The 16,963-nt window shown below is 37.1% G+C and overlaps 1 protein-coding gene across 1 annotated transcript in view; it reads left to right on the forward strand.

Annotated features, from left to right (window-relative positions):
* The window catches only part of USF3 (upstream transcription factor family member 3), a 44,528-nt gene that overhangs the window by 16,774 nt on the left and 10,791 nt on the right, over positions 1 to 16,963 (forward strand). Inside the window, exons 2-6 of the mRNA XM_082655703.1 lie at positions 2,972 to 3,096; positions 4,515 to 4,579; positions 6,470 to 6,498; positions 8,599 to 8,681; positions 16,067 to 16,163. Of these exons, the coding sequence (XP_082511829.1) occupies positions 4,533 to 4,579; positions 6,470 to 6,498; positions 8,599 to 8,681; positions 16,067 to 16,163 (256 nt within the window). The 5' untranslated portion in view covers positions 2,972 to 3,096; positions 4,515 to 4,532. The remainder of the gene's footprint in view (positions 1 to 2,971; positions 3,097 to 4,514; positions 4,580 to 6,469; positions 6,499 to 8,598; positions 8,682 to 16,066; positions 16,164 to 16,963) is intronic.

The following is a 16,963-nucleotide window of genomic DNA, read 5'->3' on the forward strand; positions in this document are numbered from 1 at the left end:
TCAATGAACTTGAAGAGAGAAAAAAAGAAAATAAGAAAAAGCATAGGCAAGCCACGTAATAGGAGAAAGTGTTTGCAAAATATATTTCAGACAAAGGACAGGTGTCCAGAAGATATATCAGTTAATAACTCAGAATATATAAAGACTTCCTATAAATCAATAATAAAAAGATAAACAGTCCAATTGAAAAACTGGTTAAAGATATGAACACACAAAAGAAGATCTACAAATGGTCTTAATAGGCACATAAAAAGCATTCAAGGGAATTCCGTGGCGGTCCAGTGGTTCGGATACTACGCTTCCACTGCAGGGGGCATGGGCTGGATCCCTGGTTGGGGAACTAAGATGCCGCAAGCTGCGTGATGCAGCAAAAAAAAAAAAAAGCATTCAATATCATTAGTCATGAAGAAGTGCAAATTAAACTATAATGGGATACCGCAATATACTCACCAGCATGGCTAAAATTAACAGGCTGACAAAACCCAGTACTGGCGAGGCTGTGGAGCAACGAGCAATTCTTCTACATCGTGGGCGGTGCAAAATGGTACTACCACTCTGGAGAAAGTGTGACATCTCTTGGGTAAATACCTAGGAGTGGAACTTAAGGGGACGTGATAAACAATCATACTCGTAGGTATTTACCAAGAGAAATGAAAGACTATATCCACAAAGAGACTTACACAACAGTGTTCTTGGGTAGCAGCTTTATTCATAGTAGCCAAAACATGGAAACAATCCAGGTGGCCATGAACAGAAAAATGAATGAACAAATTGGGTTATAAATTCACACACAATTATATATTCATACTCTGGAGTAAAGAGGAACAAACTACAAATGAATTTTAACATGTTGAGTAAAAGTTTGAAACAGTAGCATTCTCAGTTAATACATTATAAAGCTCTGTGGTGAAAAAAATGAGAAGGCTGGTCACCTCTCTGGGACTAGGGGGAAGGCACTGATTAGGAAGGGTCATGAGAGAACTTTCTCTGATGATAATAATGTTCCGTACCTTGCTAGGGGTTGTGTCACACAGGTGTATGCATTTGTCAGAACTCTCTGAATGTTACACTAAAATCTGTGCATTTGACTAATATGTAAGCTTTACCCTGAGAGGAAAAAAAGTTTTAAAAGATGTAATTTTGATGCAGGTGATCTGAAGGCCACACTTTGAGAACCACTGGGTTTGACTGATTTCAGAAATAATTCTTTCTTACCGTGAAAAACAGTAATCCATAGATTACTAATGTAACGTTTTGACAATTTCAAAAATTCATGGCACTTTAAATATTTTAAAGGGTATATTTGTATTTAGTTACATAAATATTTTATTAAAAGTGCCATTTCCTTATTAGTAGGTTAATTATAAGTGGACAAGGATTTATGACAATATTATATAGTTCTTCATGCCAGTAAATGTTCTTTTTCAGTGTAAGGAATGCAATTTTAATATCAGGAGGTAATGGACATGGAAATAATTTTGCACTGAATTAGATTAATTGAATTGGTTAAAATGTGCTTTGAGATGGGTATTTATAGTGACATTTGGTAAACTGGATGATTTTGGTTTGCCGTTATATTCCTTTTTCAGTAAACTACTGGCTTTCACCACAGTGAAGTTTATTGAATGTGTTTACTTATGTGATAGGCCTCTAGTGTCATTTACTTTAAGATTCGAGATGTTAAAAAAAATTAAAACTTTTACTTCATGTATCTTAATTGTAACATGAATCTGCAGACTTGCAAAAGGACTACAGGGGAACAACTGGAACTGTGATATTAATGACCAAATGCTGACTCATGTGGGTATGAGGCAAATCTGACCTTACTGGTTTATAGGTAAAATTATCTGGTCAACTCTCATACCACATCCCAAACAATCTCTCCTACAGTAGAGTATCGGTCAGGTCCCTGAAATTTCACCAAGATACCTGCCTGTGCTTTCAAATTGTCCTGATAAGAACCACCTGGGGGCACTCATTAAATTTCAGATCCCTCCATCAGAGATTTGAATTCCTTCATTAGAGATTGATTCAGTGGGTCTGGGATGGGCTGAGAATCTGTATTTTTAAACTAGTACCTTCAGATGATCAGGAATGTTTAGGAAATATTGCCCTAAAGAGGAGCTAAGTTTGTCCAAAAAAAAAAAGAAGGGCTTCCCTGGTGGCGCAGTGGTTGAGAGTCTGCCTGCCGATGCAGGGGACACGGGTACGTGCCCCGGTCCGGGAAGATCCCACATGCTGCGGAGCGGCCGGGCCCGTGAGGCCTGGCCCGCGTACCGCAAAAAAAAAAAAGAAGAAAAGAAAAAGAAAAAAATCACCCAGAGACCTTGTTGAAAATACAGGTTCCTGGGCCCTACCTAGCACTTCTCATTTGTCTGGGATGAAGCCCCCATATGTCTGCTTTTTTTTTTTTGGCCATGGTGCAAGGCTTGTGGGCTCTTCGTTCCCCGGCCAGGGACTGAACCCAGGCCCTGGCAGTGAAAGTGCTGAGTCCTAACCACTGGATCACCAGGGAATTCCCCTCCCCATATTTGCATTTTTTAAGAGCACAGACAATGTGCAGATCTGAGGGCTGTCTTCCTGGGGTCTTAGTGGTAGGTCCTCGAGTAAGTTTTCAGTCATTCGCACAAGAGAGAATGGGGAAGTAGGAGATTGAAGGAAAGATAATTTTAGAATTGAGGACAGCAGAGGGCAAGGAACACTGAGCATGCATGAGAAAGGGGAGAATCACCTCCTGGAGACTGTCCAGTGGTTGCTGTGCTACCATCTTTGTGCAGGGCGGAGCACTCATAACCCACGGGGAAGTGACTTTTGAAAGCAACCAGGTTCATTAACTTTTGAGAGGTGGGGAGAATTCAGGATCATTCTGTATGCCACAGAAAATCTGCCTGCCTGCTCTAGGTTGCTAGTCCTTGTTTTCCATGCTGCTAATGGAAACCTATAAACATTCACTGATTTTTCTCTTGTGTAGTAAGAAGAAAACATAACTTATAGACCATCTTCTGGCAGAAGATGATAGATTTGGATCAGAAACGGGAGGCGTTGGAAGCCAGGAATCAAAAGTGAAGAAATTCTGCAAGCCCTTGGGTGAGAAAGGTGACAGGGATTGATTTATTTACTCACGTGTCCCGCATTGTCAGTCTGTGGTTATCTAATGTGAACTTGTTTTTTAGGCTGATCTGGACCTTCATAAATGTTAGGGAGAAGGTTGGAATAAGCTGCTGGAAATGGGTCTAGAGCACACATTTCTCCTCAGGCTGCTTCAGTTAGTACTTTTCTGTCAGCACCTTGTCTGCATCTACTTCTTTCTTTCCCAGGACCCTTCCCCCTCCTTTCTAGAGCTAAAGCCTTAACCTGAAATACCTCATTAATATCCATGGCCAATGTTGATTAAATTCTTACTCCAGCTAGGCACCATGCTGTTGTCCTCTCCCTGCATTATTTCATCATTCCTTTCTTGAAACAGCCCAATAATCTAGATACTGTGATTATGATCCACTTTCGAGATGAAGCATCTAACGTTCCAAGACGTTACATAACTTGCCCAGGACCTCACAGCTAGGAAATGGCAGAACCAGATTTTAAACTCACGCTGACTTCGGTTCTTTACTTGCTGCCTTCTTTTTCTCTCAAAGAGAAAATAGGAAACTGCTCTTGCAGCCTCCTCCAGTGTATCAGAACAGGTATCCCAACTTGACAGACCTCTTTTGAAAAGTTGTCAATCCCTGGGATTTAAAAGCATTAAAATTGTCATTACAAAATTTTGAAAAATCAGAAAAGAGAAAGAAGTCACCTATAATATTCCTGGCCTTATATAACTGTGATTAATATTTTAATGTATTTGCTTTCAGGCTTTTTTGGCATAGGTCTATATTTCCATATTGTACATGTATTCTTTAGTATCATGGTATTTTAAATATAAATAGAATTTTCAAACTCAGATTTTTAACGATTCTCAAGTGGTAATGTTTAAGACTTCTAGCAGTTTGAAATGAAAGAAGCCTGGCAAATGAGTGAATGAATAAATGAATGAATGCTTGCTTCCATGTATGGAATATTATTTATTTGTGTACTTGTCACTTTTATTTTTTCTGCATTCAGAGAGGAGGACCATTGTTTTAAATTTTGTGTCATGAACAAACAGTATCATTAACAAAGAACATACTCTCCCAACAAGTGTGTTTTACCTGTCTTTCCAGGTCTTGCTCATATCTACACCCCCTTTAGGCTTTTCTTGATTTCCAAACCTAAAATGACCTTTCTCTCCTCCAATCTTCTCAAGCACTTTCTGGCTATACCTCACATTTGACATTCACCATGTTCTCCACCTGCTGGTTATAATATTTTTTGTCCTATCTTCTTGTACTTATCTACAACACCTAATCCAGTGCTTTTTCATGATGTCACTTTTATTTCTTAGCGTCTTGGTATTCAAACCAAATTGCTATTAATCAGTTTCTCCAAGATACTAGAATGCCTTTAGACTTTCTGACATGTCTTTCCATGCCTTGTAGGTTCCTATCACTGTAACCATGCCAGAAATGACAGAGAATGAGACTCCTACAAAAAAGCAGCACAGGTATGAAGACACAATCCAAAAATAATAATAGTTTGGCAGATAAGAGGCAGAATTAGTCCCCACTTTGCTAAATAGGTAGTCCTTTAGGGAACTTTCATTTGGATGCCTAGAAAACCATTACTCTTCAAAAATAGGTGTGGATGAATATAAATAGATTTACTGAAAGGGGTACATAATTAAAATTTACCTGTCCTTTAAATTCTACTAGCACTGTAAGGAATAAAATGACTATCAGTAGTTAACTACTATCAGTAGTTAACTAACTACTAGTAGTTAGTACTACTAGTAGTAACTACTAGTAACTACTAGTAACTACTAGTAACTACTAGTAGTTAACTACTATCAGTAGTTAAAATAGTAGTTAAAATAGTAAAATAGTTAAAATAGTTAAATACTATTTAACTAAAATAGTAGTTAAAATAATACCTAATCTATGCTAAATGTTTAGTTTCTCCTGAAATTTTTACTTTTATTCAATATTAGTCTTTGTGGTGGATACTAAGTTCACTTAGGCTGCAGTCAGTTTCAACAGACATTTTGTGACATTACAAACCATTAATGCCAATATGCACATTAGTACAGTATTAGTTCTGGTTCTTTGTATAATACCTCCTTCAAAATTTCTAGCATTTTGGGCAATGTTTCTGCTTAGAATTGCATGGCCAACACTTCCATTATTAAATATTAAAATCATTATTTTCTTTCCTTACCAAATAGCTATTAAAGAATTCTTATGTATTGAGTAATTGTACATAAAAGGGAAAATTGGTGTTTTTAGTAATTAGCTTTTAAGAAAATGTAAGAGTTTGGATAACCTAAGGTACATAAATGCAAAAGATGGCTCAGATGCCAGTTGTTAGTGCGTGAGTGCTAGTGACTACCACACTTCCCTCCCTGGGGATTACAAGTTTCTTCTGTACCATTGCTTGTTTTCTGTACATACTCATCCCTACCCCTGGCCAGGTGCCAGAGCAAACATCAGAAATCACCTACAGGGACTTTCCTGGTGGTGCAGTGGTTAAGAATCCACCTGCCAATGCAGGGGACATGGGTTCAAGCCCTGGTCTGGGAAGATCCCATATGCCCCAGAGCAACTAAGCCCATACGCCACAACTACTGAGCCTGCGCTCTAGAGCCTGTGAGCCACAACTGCTGAGCCCGCGAGCCACAACTACTGAAGCCCACGCACCTAGAGCCCGTGCTCCGCAACAAGAGAAGCCACTGCAATGAGAAGCCCATGCACTGCAACAAAGAGTAGCCCCCGCTCACCGCAACTAGAAAAAGCCTGCATGCAGCAATGAAGAGCCAATGCAGACAAAAATAAATAAAAAAAATAAAATAAATTTATAAAAAAAAAGAAATCACCAACAGTTGACGCTTGAACAGCGTGTAGCTAGGGGTATAGCCAGACTTCCTGTTCACAGTTCTCCATATCCATGGATTCAACCAACTGTGGATCCTGTGGTACTGTAGTATTTACTGTTGAAGAAAATGCAAGTATAAGTGGATCCGTGTAGTTCAAACCCATGTTGTTCAAGGGGCAGCTGTACTTGGCACATCACTTAGAGAGCTGACTAGCCCCTTAAGTACATTTTTCAAATAGGTAAGATTTTCAAGGATTGACTTACTTCCCAACCAATGACTTCTGGGTATGGAAAAATGGAGAATTGTAGTTACTTTGAGAAAATTGTGAATTCTAACTTTATATTGATGTATCTGCAGTTAGGTTTTTATACCATAATATATTATTAAGAAAATTTTCCTTCAAATGGTTTCTCATTGATACAACAAATACAAATTCATAAAATTAATTTTTATGGTTCTCAAAATATAACGTAAAATGTTTTCCTATTATTTTTATGTTCCTTTTATCTGTACTTTTTGTTTCAGAAAGAAAAATCGGGAGACACACAATGCAGGTAGAAACAGCAATTTAAGTTTTATTTGTTAGCACTTTTTGCATTCAAAATGAAATTATACTGCAGTTGATTGTGTTTTTATGTTATAAGCACAGAATCATTATTCATTACATTTTAGGAAAGTGTTCCTTTATTGTTTGGGTTATTTTATTTTGCATTTTTTATATTGAAGTATACTTGTGCAATGTTATATAAATTACAGGTGTATGACATAGTGATTCAAACTTTTAAAGGTTATATTCCATTTATAGTTATTATAAAATATTGACTGTATTCCCTGTGTTGTACAATACACCCTTGTATCTTACTTATTTAATACAAAATAATTTGTTCTGTATTGTTTTTAGTTGACAAAATACTCCCTAAGTCTCATGAAGATGGCTTATCATTTTCTGATTCACAGTCTATTAAATAATTTAAGGATTAATATACCCCTGGAGCTAGTGTTTTAAGTGATTTCACCCACTGAGGAATTCCAGATATACTCCTCCTGAAAAGAGTGAAGAGTATGTACCTCTGCAGAAATTCTAGAGTGGGCTAGCTGCCTACAGGAGTAGGGAAGAAATGGGGAGTAGCTGTAAATCTTAAAGGTACTTGAAATGTGAACAGTCTTAAATTAAGCTGTGGAGTTCTCAATTATAAGAAGAAATGTAGAAAAAAATATTTGATTTTTATCTCAAACATCAAAATTATAGGCCACAGCCAGGTAAACATTTATAGAAGTAATTATGCATACATTGACAATTTGGTACATTTTTAACATTTTATTTTCCATCAAGGACTACAGTCAGATCTAAAAATATATATTTTAGACTCAATTTCTATTACTCTATAAATAATCTCTTCCCTTCCCTAAGGAAAGAATCCTGGGGAAAACTTTATCTATGGGAAGTTGTGTTGAACACTGGTAGGACATTGCTGTTCCCCAGAATGGGAGTTTACTACCTTTGAATTCCCTTTTATCACTGTGGATAGAGTCTTAATGTTGTTGTTCTTGTTGTTTTATCTACACACATTAAAAAATATGCTCTTAGATAACAGCAAATACTATTGTTAGAGAATTCAGAAGAAAGGTGAGCTATAGTTTATTGCTTTGTGGGGTTTTTTTTTTTGGGCCACATCAATAAATCTAATTTTTTTGGCCATATGAACTAAATCTTTTTATTAGAATCAAATGTCACATAGGACCATAAATATGTCCTGATAGTAATTTATTAAGAGAGAGTAAATGGATGTCATTGAAAGGATGTTCTTACTGCTAGATTATGAAGCAAAAAGTATATATTTTGAAAAACAAGACCTACTTATGCTATATCTGAAAGATCATCCTCTTAGAAGCGCTGAAGTCCTTTGTAAAAAGGAAGGTTTTAGAAAACTGACAGAAAGTAGACTGATTTTTCTATTTACAGTGTCTTATAGAAAAACTATTTAGATCATCGCTTGTATCTTCTTGCCCCTTTCATACAACTTTTAAAGTTGTAGCACGGAAGCCTGGAACATTGCTCAGTTAATTGAGAAGTTGTCAGTTGTTCAGTTTCTTAGATGGGCCAAAGTGAACAGCACAGACCCCATAGAAAAAAATAAACCAATGCCTTTTCTTGTCTATTTTAAGTCACAACTAATAGCCGTTTCTATTCCAAAAATGCCTTCTAGTCAGCCTAAAAGGTGTGTTAAAGTTCTTTAATCTGTCTAGAAAGGTCTAATTTGCCCATTTGCTATAAAGAAGCAGCTTTCTAGTAACATAGCTAGTGGGTTCTTGTAATTTAGTTATCATTAGAATCTCTAATAATTACTTGAAATATAATAATGGCCTAAGAGTAATGTAGTATTAGCACATTGTGTTTATAATTTGAATTTAATTATTATAGATTCCATTATTTTAAATCCTAATGAATGGTATGGCTTATATTGATTTCTATAACACTAAACCTAGAATATGACATTCTTAGAAATCTTATTGTAGTTATTTGTATTCAGTAGATACTATTTGATAAGACTTTCTTAGGTATTTCTTTACCTAAAATTTCTTTACCCAGGGAGAATGAGACACTTTGGCAGTAGTATTGTAAGGTTTGATAAATGAATTTTTCCTCTATCTAGTGGAGAGGCATAGAAAGAAGAAAATCAATGCTGGGATAAACAGAATAGGAGAGCTGATCCCATGCTCCCCTGCGCTGAAACAGGTAAGAAATGCACTCATACTTTCACCAATTGCTTGTGATCAGATAATTCCCTAAGTTGTTTCTGTGCTCAGAATGATTATTTTTGTTCTCTGCCATTAATGGTTTTTTAGAGTTAATAATGCCTCATTGTTTTTCATTTGCTCAATTTTCTATATACCTGCCTATCTTTAATTCTTTCCACACCTCCAACAGTCTCTTACTACAGTTTCTATATGGTCAAATTGCCACATAATTTCCATGTTCCCAATTTTTCCTTTGAACCTTTACTTCTGGAACCCTCTACCCTTCCTTTTCAATCTCAATTAGTTGGTTTCTTTCAACTCTTCTGTTTTTAATTTCAGCTCTTATATTTTTAATTTCCAAGTCTTTTTTTTCTTATTCTCTTTGTTCCTTTTCATACATGTTTTTTTATGGATATAATATCATCTCAGCTTTGAGAATATTATATAGGGTTTTGGTTTTTTTTAAATGTTTCTTCTATTTTCTATATTGTCTTTGTTTCTTCTGATTTCCTTTTCCCCTCCTCTGTTTTGATGTTTTGTCTTTCTTTTTGGAGACATTCCTTAAATGTTTAATGATACTTAGCTGTCTTTTTCATATTTGAGAACGAGGCATTAAAAAGCTGATTGAACAGGCTTGTGGTTTGGTGGTCCTAACTGTCCGGTGATTGGCTAGTGAGCTGATGTTTTTGTTATTGTTGCTGAACTAAACAATATCAGTATTTGTAGATTTCTTCTTTGGGGGTTAGCTATTAATTTTTATTTTCCGGAGAAGGATCCTTCAGCACCCTACCTAGGAGTGGGAATGGTGGGAAAAGAACTATAAGGCTCATTGCCATTTTTCTGGGAGCTGGGCTGGGGAAGGGGTGCTGGAGAGTCTCATGCTCTAGAAGGCAGGATTTTACTTTACCTCCCTGTTTTCATTTAGGAGCCTCATCTTGTCCACTTCTGTGCCAAGTAAGTATCCTTGAGGCTGAAATCTTCTGGTTCAAATTTCACAGAAAATAAACTTGTCTCCTGTGGTTGGGGAAGAGGGGAAGTCATCCAGCTGCATAGGATGTGTGTGTGTGTGTGTGTGTGAGTGTGTGTAGTTCTTATTACTGCAAAAGAAGAATCTTTCTATCAGTCCCCTCAGTTTTAACCCATGCCTCACCCCACCTTCTGGGGTAGCTGGAGCTTCCCAGTCCCAAACCATCCCAGGCTTTTGGTGGGGAGGGCCAGATCAATGTGTTCACTTCACAACACTGTCTCCCTCAGCAAGGTCTTACAATTCAGTTTCTTTTCATTCTCCCCTACAAGATGATACCTAGTCTTGCATAAATGTGCTTTTTTAGTCTTTTTAAAAAGGTACTTTCTGTTTCCTTAACACACAGGCAAACTTAAGGGCAGGTACTGTACTATGTCTTCTGATTGTTTTTCTTTCTCCACATATCAATGTATAGTAGCTGCTCACTAAGCACTGGTGTTTGCCCAATAAAACGTTCCTCCCCTTGGCTTTTATTCCTACAAGTTTATCTGAAAGGAAACCATAATCATTTCTCTTTCTTGGTGCCCTAGAATGTGCAATGGAAGTCAGTATTTGGTCTCCAGAAGCTGAATAGATTTAGATTTTCTTAACTATTGCCGCATGTCCCCACCCCCATCTGCAGTAGAGAAGCAGTAGGTGGGCATTATCAGGTTCTGCCTTTGTCTCGACATTTGCTTTAAGAAAGGACACTATCTTAGTTTCTTTCTCTAAAGTACGGTGTTTCCTGGGTTATACTGGATTTCTGATGGGACCCAGCCTAAGGGACCCAAAATTGTAACTTGCTGAACCAAAGCCCTAAATCACTGACTCCTACATGAAGAGAGCTATCAGATAAAGTACTGGAGATAGTTAATAGTATAAATACTGGGTAGAGCTTGAACATTCACTGTAACATTTTTAAAAGCTGAAGAATAAAAAAAACGAAATTCTTCTTTCATAGCTTAAGTATTTATCAGTAATAGACTGGTAAACAAAATAAATACAGCCTTTAGAAAGTATAGCGTAGATATAGATATATGCACACACATGTCACATCTTATTTATCCATTCATCTATTGATGAGGACTTAGGTTGTGTCCATATCTTGGCTATTGTAAATAATGCTGCAATGAACATAGGGATGCATATATCTTTAGGAATTAGTGTTTTTGTTTTCTTTGGATAAATATCCAGGAGTGGAATTGCTTGATTGTATGGTCATTCTATGTTTAATTTTTTGAGGAGTCTCCATACTGTTTTCCATAGTGACTGCACCAATTTACATTTTCACCAACAGGACATGCAGGTTCCCTTTTCTTCACATCCTCGCCAACACTTCTTATTTGTTGTTTTTGGGTTCTGTTTGTTTGTTTTTTCTGTTTTTTAAAATTATTTATTTATTTATTTGGTTGCTCCAGGTCTTAGTTGCGGCACATGGGATCTTCGTTGTGGCATGCGTGATCTTTAGTTGTGGCATGCATACTCTTAGTTGTGGCATGCATGCGGGATCTAGTTCCCCAACCAGGGATCGAACCCAGACCCCTGCACTGGGAGCACGGAGTTTTACCCAGTGGACTACCAGGGAAGTCCCTGTTGTCTTTTTGATAACAGACATTCTGAAAGGTGGGAGGTGATATCTCATTGTAGTTTTGATTTGCATTTCCCTCATGATACTGATGTTGAGCATCTTTTTATGTGCCTGTTGGCCATCTGCATTTCCTCTTTGGAAAAATGTCTATTCAGATCCTCTGCCCATTTTTTAATTGGGTTGTTTGGTTTTTGATATTTAGTTGTATGAGTTCTTTGTATATTTGGATATTAACTCCTTATTGGATATATCATTTGCAAATATCTTCTCCCATTCAGTAGGCAGCCTTTTTGTTTTGTTGATAGTTTCATTCACTGTGCAGTAGGTGGGCATTATCAGGTTCTGCCTTTGTCTCAACTTTTGCTTTATGAAAGGACACTGTCTTAGTTTTTGTTTGATGTAGTCCCTTTCGTTTATTTTTGCTATTGTTTCCCTTGCCTGAGGAGACAGATCCAAAAAAATATTGCTACAATTTATGTCAGAGCGTTCTGCCTATATTTTCTTCTAGGAGTTTTATGGTTTTCAGTCTTACATTTAGGTCTTTAATCCATTTTGAGTTTATTTTTGTATATGGTCTGAGAAAATGTTTTAATTTCATTCTCTTACTTGTAGCTGTCCAGTTTTCCCAGCACCACCTAATAAAGAGATTGTCTTTTTTCCCAAAGTATCCTTGCCTCCTTTGTCATAGGTTAATTGGCCATAAGTGCATAGGTTTATTTCTGGGCTGTCTATTCTATTTCATTGCTCTATGTGTCTGTTTTTATGATAGTACCATACTGTTTGTTTGTTTTTGCCATGCCACACGGCATGTGGGATCTTAGTTCCCCGACCAGGGATTGAACCCACATCCCCTGCATTGGAAGCATGGAGTCTTAACCACTGGACCACCAGGGAAGTCCCAGTACCATACTGTTTTGATTACTGTAGCTTTGTAGTATAATTTGAAATCATGCATGATACCTCCAGCTTTGTTCTTCTTTTTCAAGATTGTTCTGGTTATTTGGGGTCTTTTGTGTTTCCATACAAATACTAAAATTATTTGTTCTAGTTCTGTGAAAAAAGCCATTGGTATTTTGATAGGGATTGCATTGAATCTGTAGATTACCTTGGGTAGTATGCTCATTTTAACAATATTAGTCCTTCCAATCCATGAGCACAAAAATTACAGGCCAGTATCACTGATGAACATAGATGCAAAGATCCTCAACAAAATGTTAGCAAGTTGAATTCAACAGTACATTAAAAGGTTCATAAACAATGATCAAGAAGGATTTATCCCTGGGATGCAAGGATGGTTCACTATCTGCAGAGCAATCAATGTGTTACACCATATTAGCAAATTGAAGAATAAAAATCATATAATCATCTCAACAGATGCAGAAAAAGCTTTTGACAAAATTCAACATCCACGTAAGATCAAAACTCTCAACAAAGTGGGTTTAGAGAAAACATACCTCAGCATAATAAAGCCATATATGACAGCCCGCAGCTACCATCATATTCAATGGTAAGAAGCTGAAAGTATTTCCTCTAAGAAGACAAGAATGCCCACTCTTGCCACTTTTACTCATCATAGTACTGGAAGTGCTAGCCACAGAAATCAGATAAGAAAAGAAAATAGAAAGAATCCAAATTGGAAAAGAAGAAGTAAAACTGTCACTGTTTGCAGAACACATGGTACTCTTCATAGAAAATCCTAATGATGCCACCAGGAAACTACTAGAACTCATTAATGAATTTAGTAAAGTTGCAGGATACAAATTAATATACAGAAATCTGTTACATTTCTATACACTAACAGCAAACTATCTGAAAAAGAAATTAAGAAAACAATCCCATTTTTAGTCATATCAAAAAGAATCAAATACCTAGGAATAAATCTAACTAAGGAGGTAAAAGACCTATATTTGGAAAATTTTAAGACACTGATGAAGGAAATTAAAGACAACACAAACAGATGGAAAGATATACCATGCTCAAGGATTCAAAGATCCATAAAATGACCATACCATCCAAGATATATAAATATATTTTTTTAATTAATTAATTCATTTTATTTTTGGCTGCACTGGGTCTTTGTTGCTGCACATGGGCTTCCTCTAGTTGCAGCAAACGGTGGTTACTCCTTGTTGTGGTGCGTGGGCTTCTCACTGCGGTGGCTTCTCTTGTTGTGGAGCACGGGCTCTAGGCATGCGGGCTTCAGTAGTTGTGGCACGTGGACTCTAGAGCGCAGGCTCAGTAGTTGTGGAGCACGGGCTTAGTTGCTCCACGGCACGTAGGATCTTCCCCGACCAGGGATCGAACCTGTTTCCCTGCATTGGCAGGCGGATTCTTAACCATGCACCACCAGGGAAGTCCCCAAAATATATTTTTGAAAATTAAAACAAAATAATGTAACATACTTAAATTTTTTTTTGAAGTACAGTTGACTTACAGTGTTGTGACAATCTCTGCTGTATAGCAAAGTGACTCAGTTATACACATATATACATTCTTTTTTTTAATATTCTTTTCCATTATGGTTTATCCCAGGAGACTGAATATAATTCCCTGTGCTGTACAGTAGGACCTTATTGTTTATCCATTCTAAATGTAATAGTTTGCATCTACCAACCCCAAACTCCCAGTCCATCTCTCTCCCTCCCCGCCTCCCCCTTGGCAACCACAAGTCTGATCTCTATGTCTGTGAGTCTCTTTCTGTTTCATGGATAGGTTCATTTGTGCTGTATTTTAGATTCCACATATAAGTGATATCATATGGTATTTGTCTTTCTCTTTTTTACTTACTTCAGTTAGTATGATAATCTCTAGTTGCATCCATGTAACATACTGTTTATAGTATCCTTCTATCTGGGTTTTTAAGAAAAGATTTATATATATATATATATATGTATTGGTATAGAATATTTCTGGAAAGATACATAAGTAACTTACAGTTGTTGACTCCGGAAAGGGGTTTGGAGGGCTAAAGTCAAAAGGAATGTACTTTTCATTATATATCTCTTCATATTATTTACATATTTTTGCCATATGCATATATTATATTTTCAATTTTAAAAATTTAAGTAAAGAATACAGGAACTTTGACCTAAAATACGATCATTTTGAGAAAACTTAGGAATGGAATATATTGGGAGCATGACACCAAAACTCAATCAAGTGACATTGTTATCTCAACAGTTTGTAGTTGTGGTTGACAGAGTAAAGAATAACATTAAAATCTAAAATCTTTCCATGGTCTTGAAGACTCGCTCTGGCCTCTCTCCTCTTACTGTTCCCAATATACTTGACTCTAGTCTCACTCACTTCCTTACTATTCCTCCAACATGCCAAACTCAGCCCCGCCTGAGGACCTTTGTCCTTGCTGATCCTGATACCTGAGCCTTCTTCCTCCACATATCCACAGGGCATAATTTCTTGTACTCCCTTCAGATTTTTCCTTAAATATCACCTTACAGAGAGACCTTCCCCAGCCTCCCTATATTAAATAGATTGTAGCAGAATGTCTTGGTCAGTTTGGGTTGCTATAAGAAAATTACCATAGCCTGGGTGGCTTAAATAACAACTATGTATTTCTCACAGTTCTGGAGGCTGGAAGTCCAAGATCAAGGTGTCACCGGGTTCGGTTCCTGATGTGGGCTTTCTTCTTGGTTGTGTCCTCACATGACAGAGAGAATGATCACCTCTCTCATGTCTTTTCTTCTAAGGGCAGTGATCTCATCCATGAGGGATCTATCCTCATGACCTAATTACCTCCCAAAGGCCCCACCTTCAAATACCATCACATCAGGGATTAGGGCTTCAACATGAATTGTAGGGGGACACACACATTCAGTCCACAGTACAGAGTAACCTCTGCCATCTCTCTGGCCCCCTCCTTACCCTACTTTACTATTATTTTTTTAATATCTTACAATTTTATTTGTCAATTATACCTCAATAAAGCTGAACAAATAAGGAAAAACAATATAGTTCTTCTAATGAGTCCAAGAAATAATGCATTTGACGTACTTAACATAGGACCTGACAAACAGTAGCTACAAGAAGCTAGCAATTATTAAGCACTTTCCATACCCCACTAACTGTGTTCTCAGAGTGTTACATGCTCTCTCTATATTAAAGACTTTAATCCTTACCACACCCTTCAAGGTACGTACTTTTATTATCCCCATTTTACAAATGAAAAACTGAGGTTTAGAAAGACTAAGTAACTTTCCCCAGTTACAGAAATGCTAAGTGGGGGAATCTGCGCTCCCATCCATTATGCTCTTCTGTGATCTGGAATAATAAAGCACACAGTAAATATCATAGTAAGAGGGGAATAATACCTACCATCTAGCCAAGGAAATATAGAGTTCTAGAACAGAGAGGCCCAGGGAAGAGTTCCTAGAGAAAGATGCATCTAAACTCAAACCTAGACCGGGCAAGGGAGGTGACTAGATTAACAGTGAGTGAAGTACCCTACTTGCTTTTTCTTCATAATATTTATCACCACCTAATTTTATTTATAAATATAAATAGATATTAATTTATAATAGTTCCTCATAAATAAATAATATTCCTCAAGGTCAGGAACTTTGTCCCTTTAGTTTATTATATCCCCAGTGCCTAGAACAGAGCCCCAATAAATACTTACTAAATGAAAGAGGAACAGTAGAAGTTTTGAATATGGTGGCAGTTTTAAATTTTGAAAAGATACGTATCACATATATGTGAAACCAAAGCTTTAACTTTATTGTGGCAAGTTCTTACCCTTCAGTGAAACTTTTAAATGGTTGATTTTCTTTGGCAGAGCAAGAATATGATCCTGGACCAAGCCTTTAAGTATATAACAGAATTGAAAAGGCAAAACGATGAACTCCTGCTTAATGGAGGAAACAATGAACAAGGTAAAGATTTTAAGATTCTTACTTTCTGTTGTTTTTTCAATGTTCAGGCCTTTGTGTCACAGTGCAACTTATATTAGGATACAGAAGGCTTTCTTGCCCCAGTTCATTAAGATCATGCATTGGGTTGGCCTGTGAGAATAGTGTTGCAAATAAATTCAACCTAGTTGACCTCTTTTCCCCCTTCTTTGAGCAACTCTAACCTCGTAGGCATACACAATTTTGATTTTTTACTCTTCTTGTACTTCATGTTTGCTAAACTCATGATGCAAATAATACTGGATCATGATGCAAATAATACTGGATCTCCTTCCTTCCAGGTGGATCTTCCAGCTAGGGGAATCCCATAAGAGGATGCAGCGGGAGTCCTGCTCAGTGTAACTTAAAACAGATAAAGATATGCCTGTGCCAGGACTTAACTAGGAGTTAACTCCGAAGGCCAAAACATTCAGTTCATAATTGTTTATACTGCATGTAATGTGTGCGTGAGACTGCCTGGTCATTTAATAACATTTGATTTTTAGAGATGACTTTTTTATGCTATCAGATGAGTTCTCTTTTCCCATTTGCATTGGAGAGAAGGTTTCCTTGTAACAGCTAAAAAGAAAAATGAGAATCTCCTGTGACAACTCAGTAGGTCACCTTAAAAGGAGACAAACCTCAGAATTTGCTGATGTGGGAGCAATGCTGGGCTGTGTTTATTGTAAGAAGTGCTGGAAAGCACATCCAGAAGGTCGGCATTCTGAATTCTTGTTTACTTTCAGTTAGCTGACAACTTACCCCTCCCTCAGTCAGCTGTCTTT

Source organism: Grampus griseus (genome assembly GCF_964374135.1).
Source record: "Grampus griseus genome assembly, chromosome: 5".
NCBI lineage: Eukaryota > Metazoa > Chordata > Mammalia > Artiodactyla > Delphinidae > Grampus > Grampus griseus.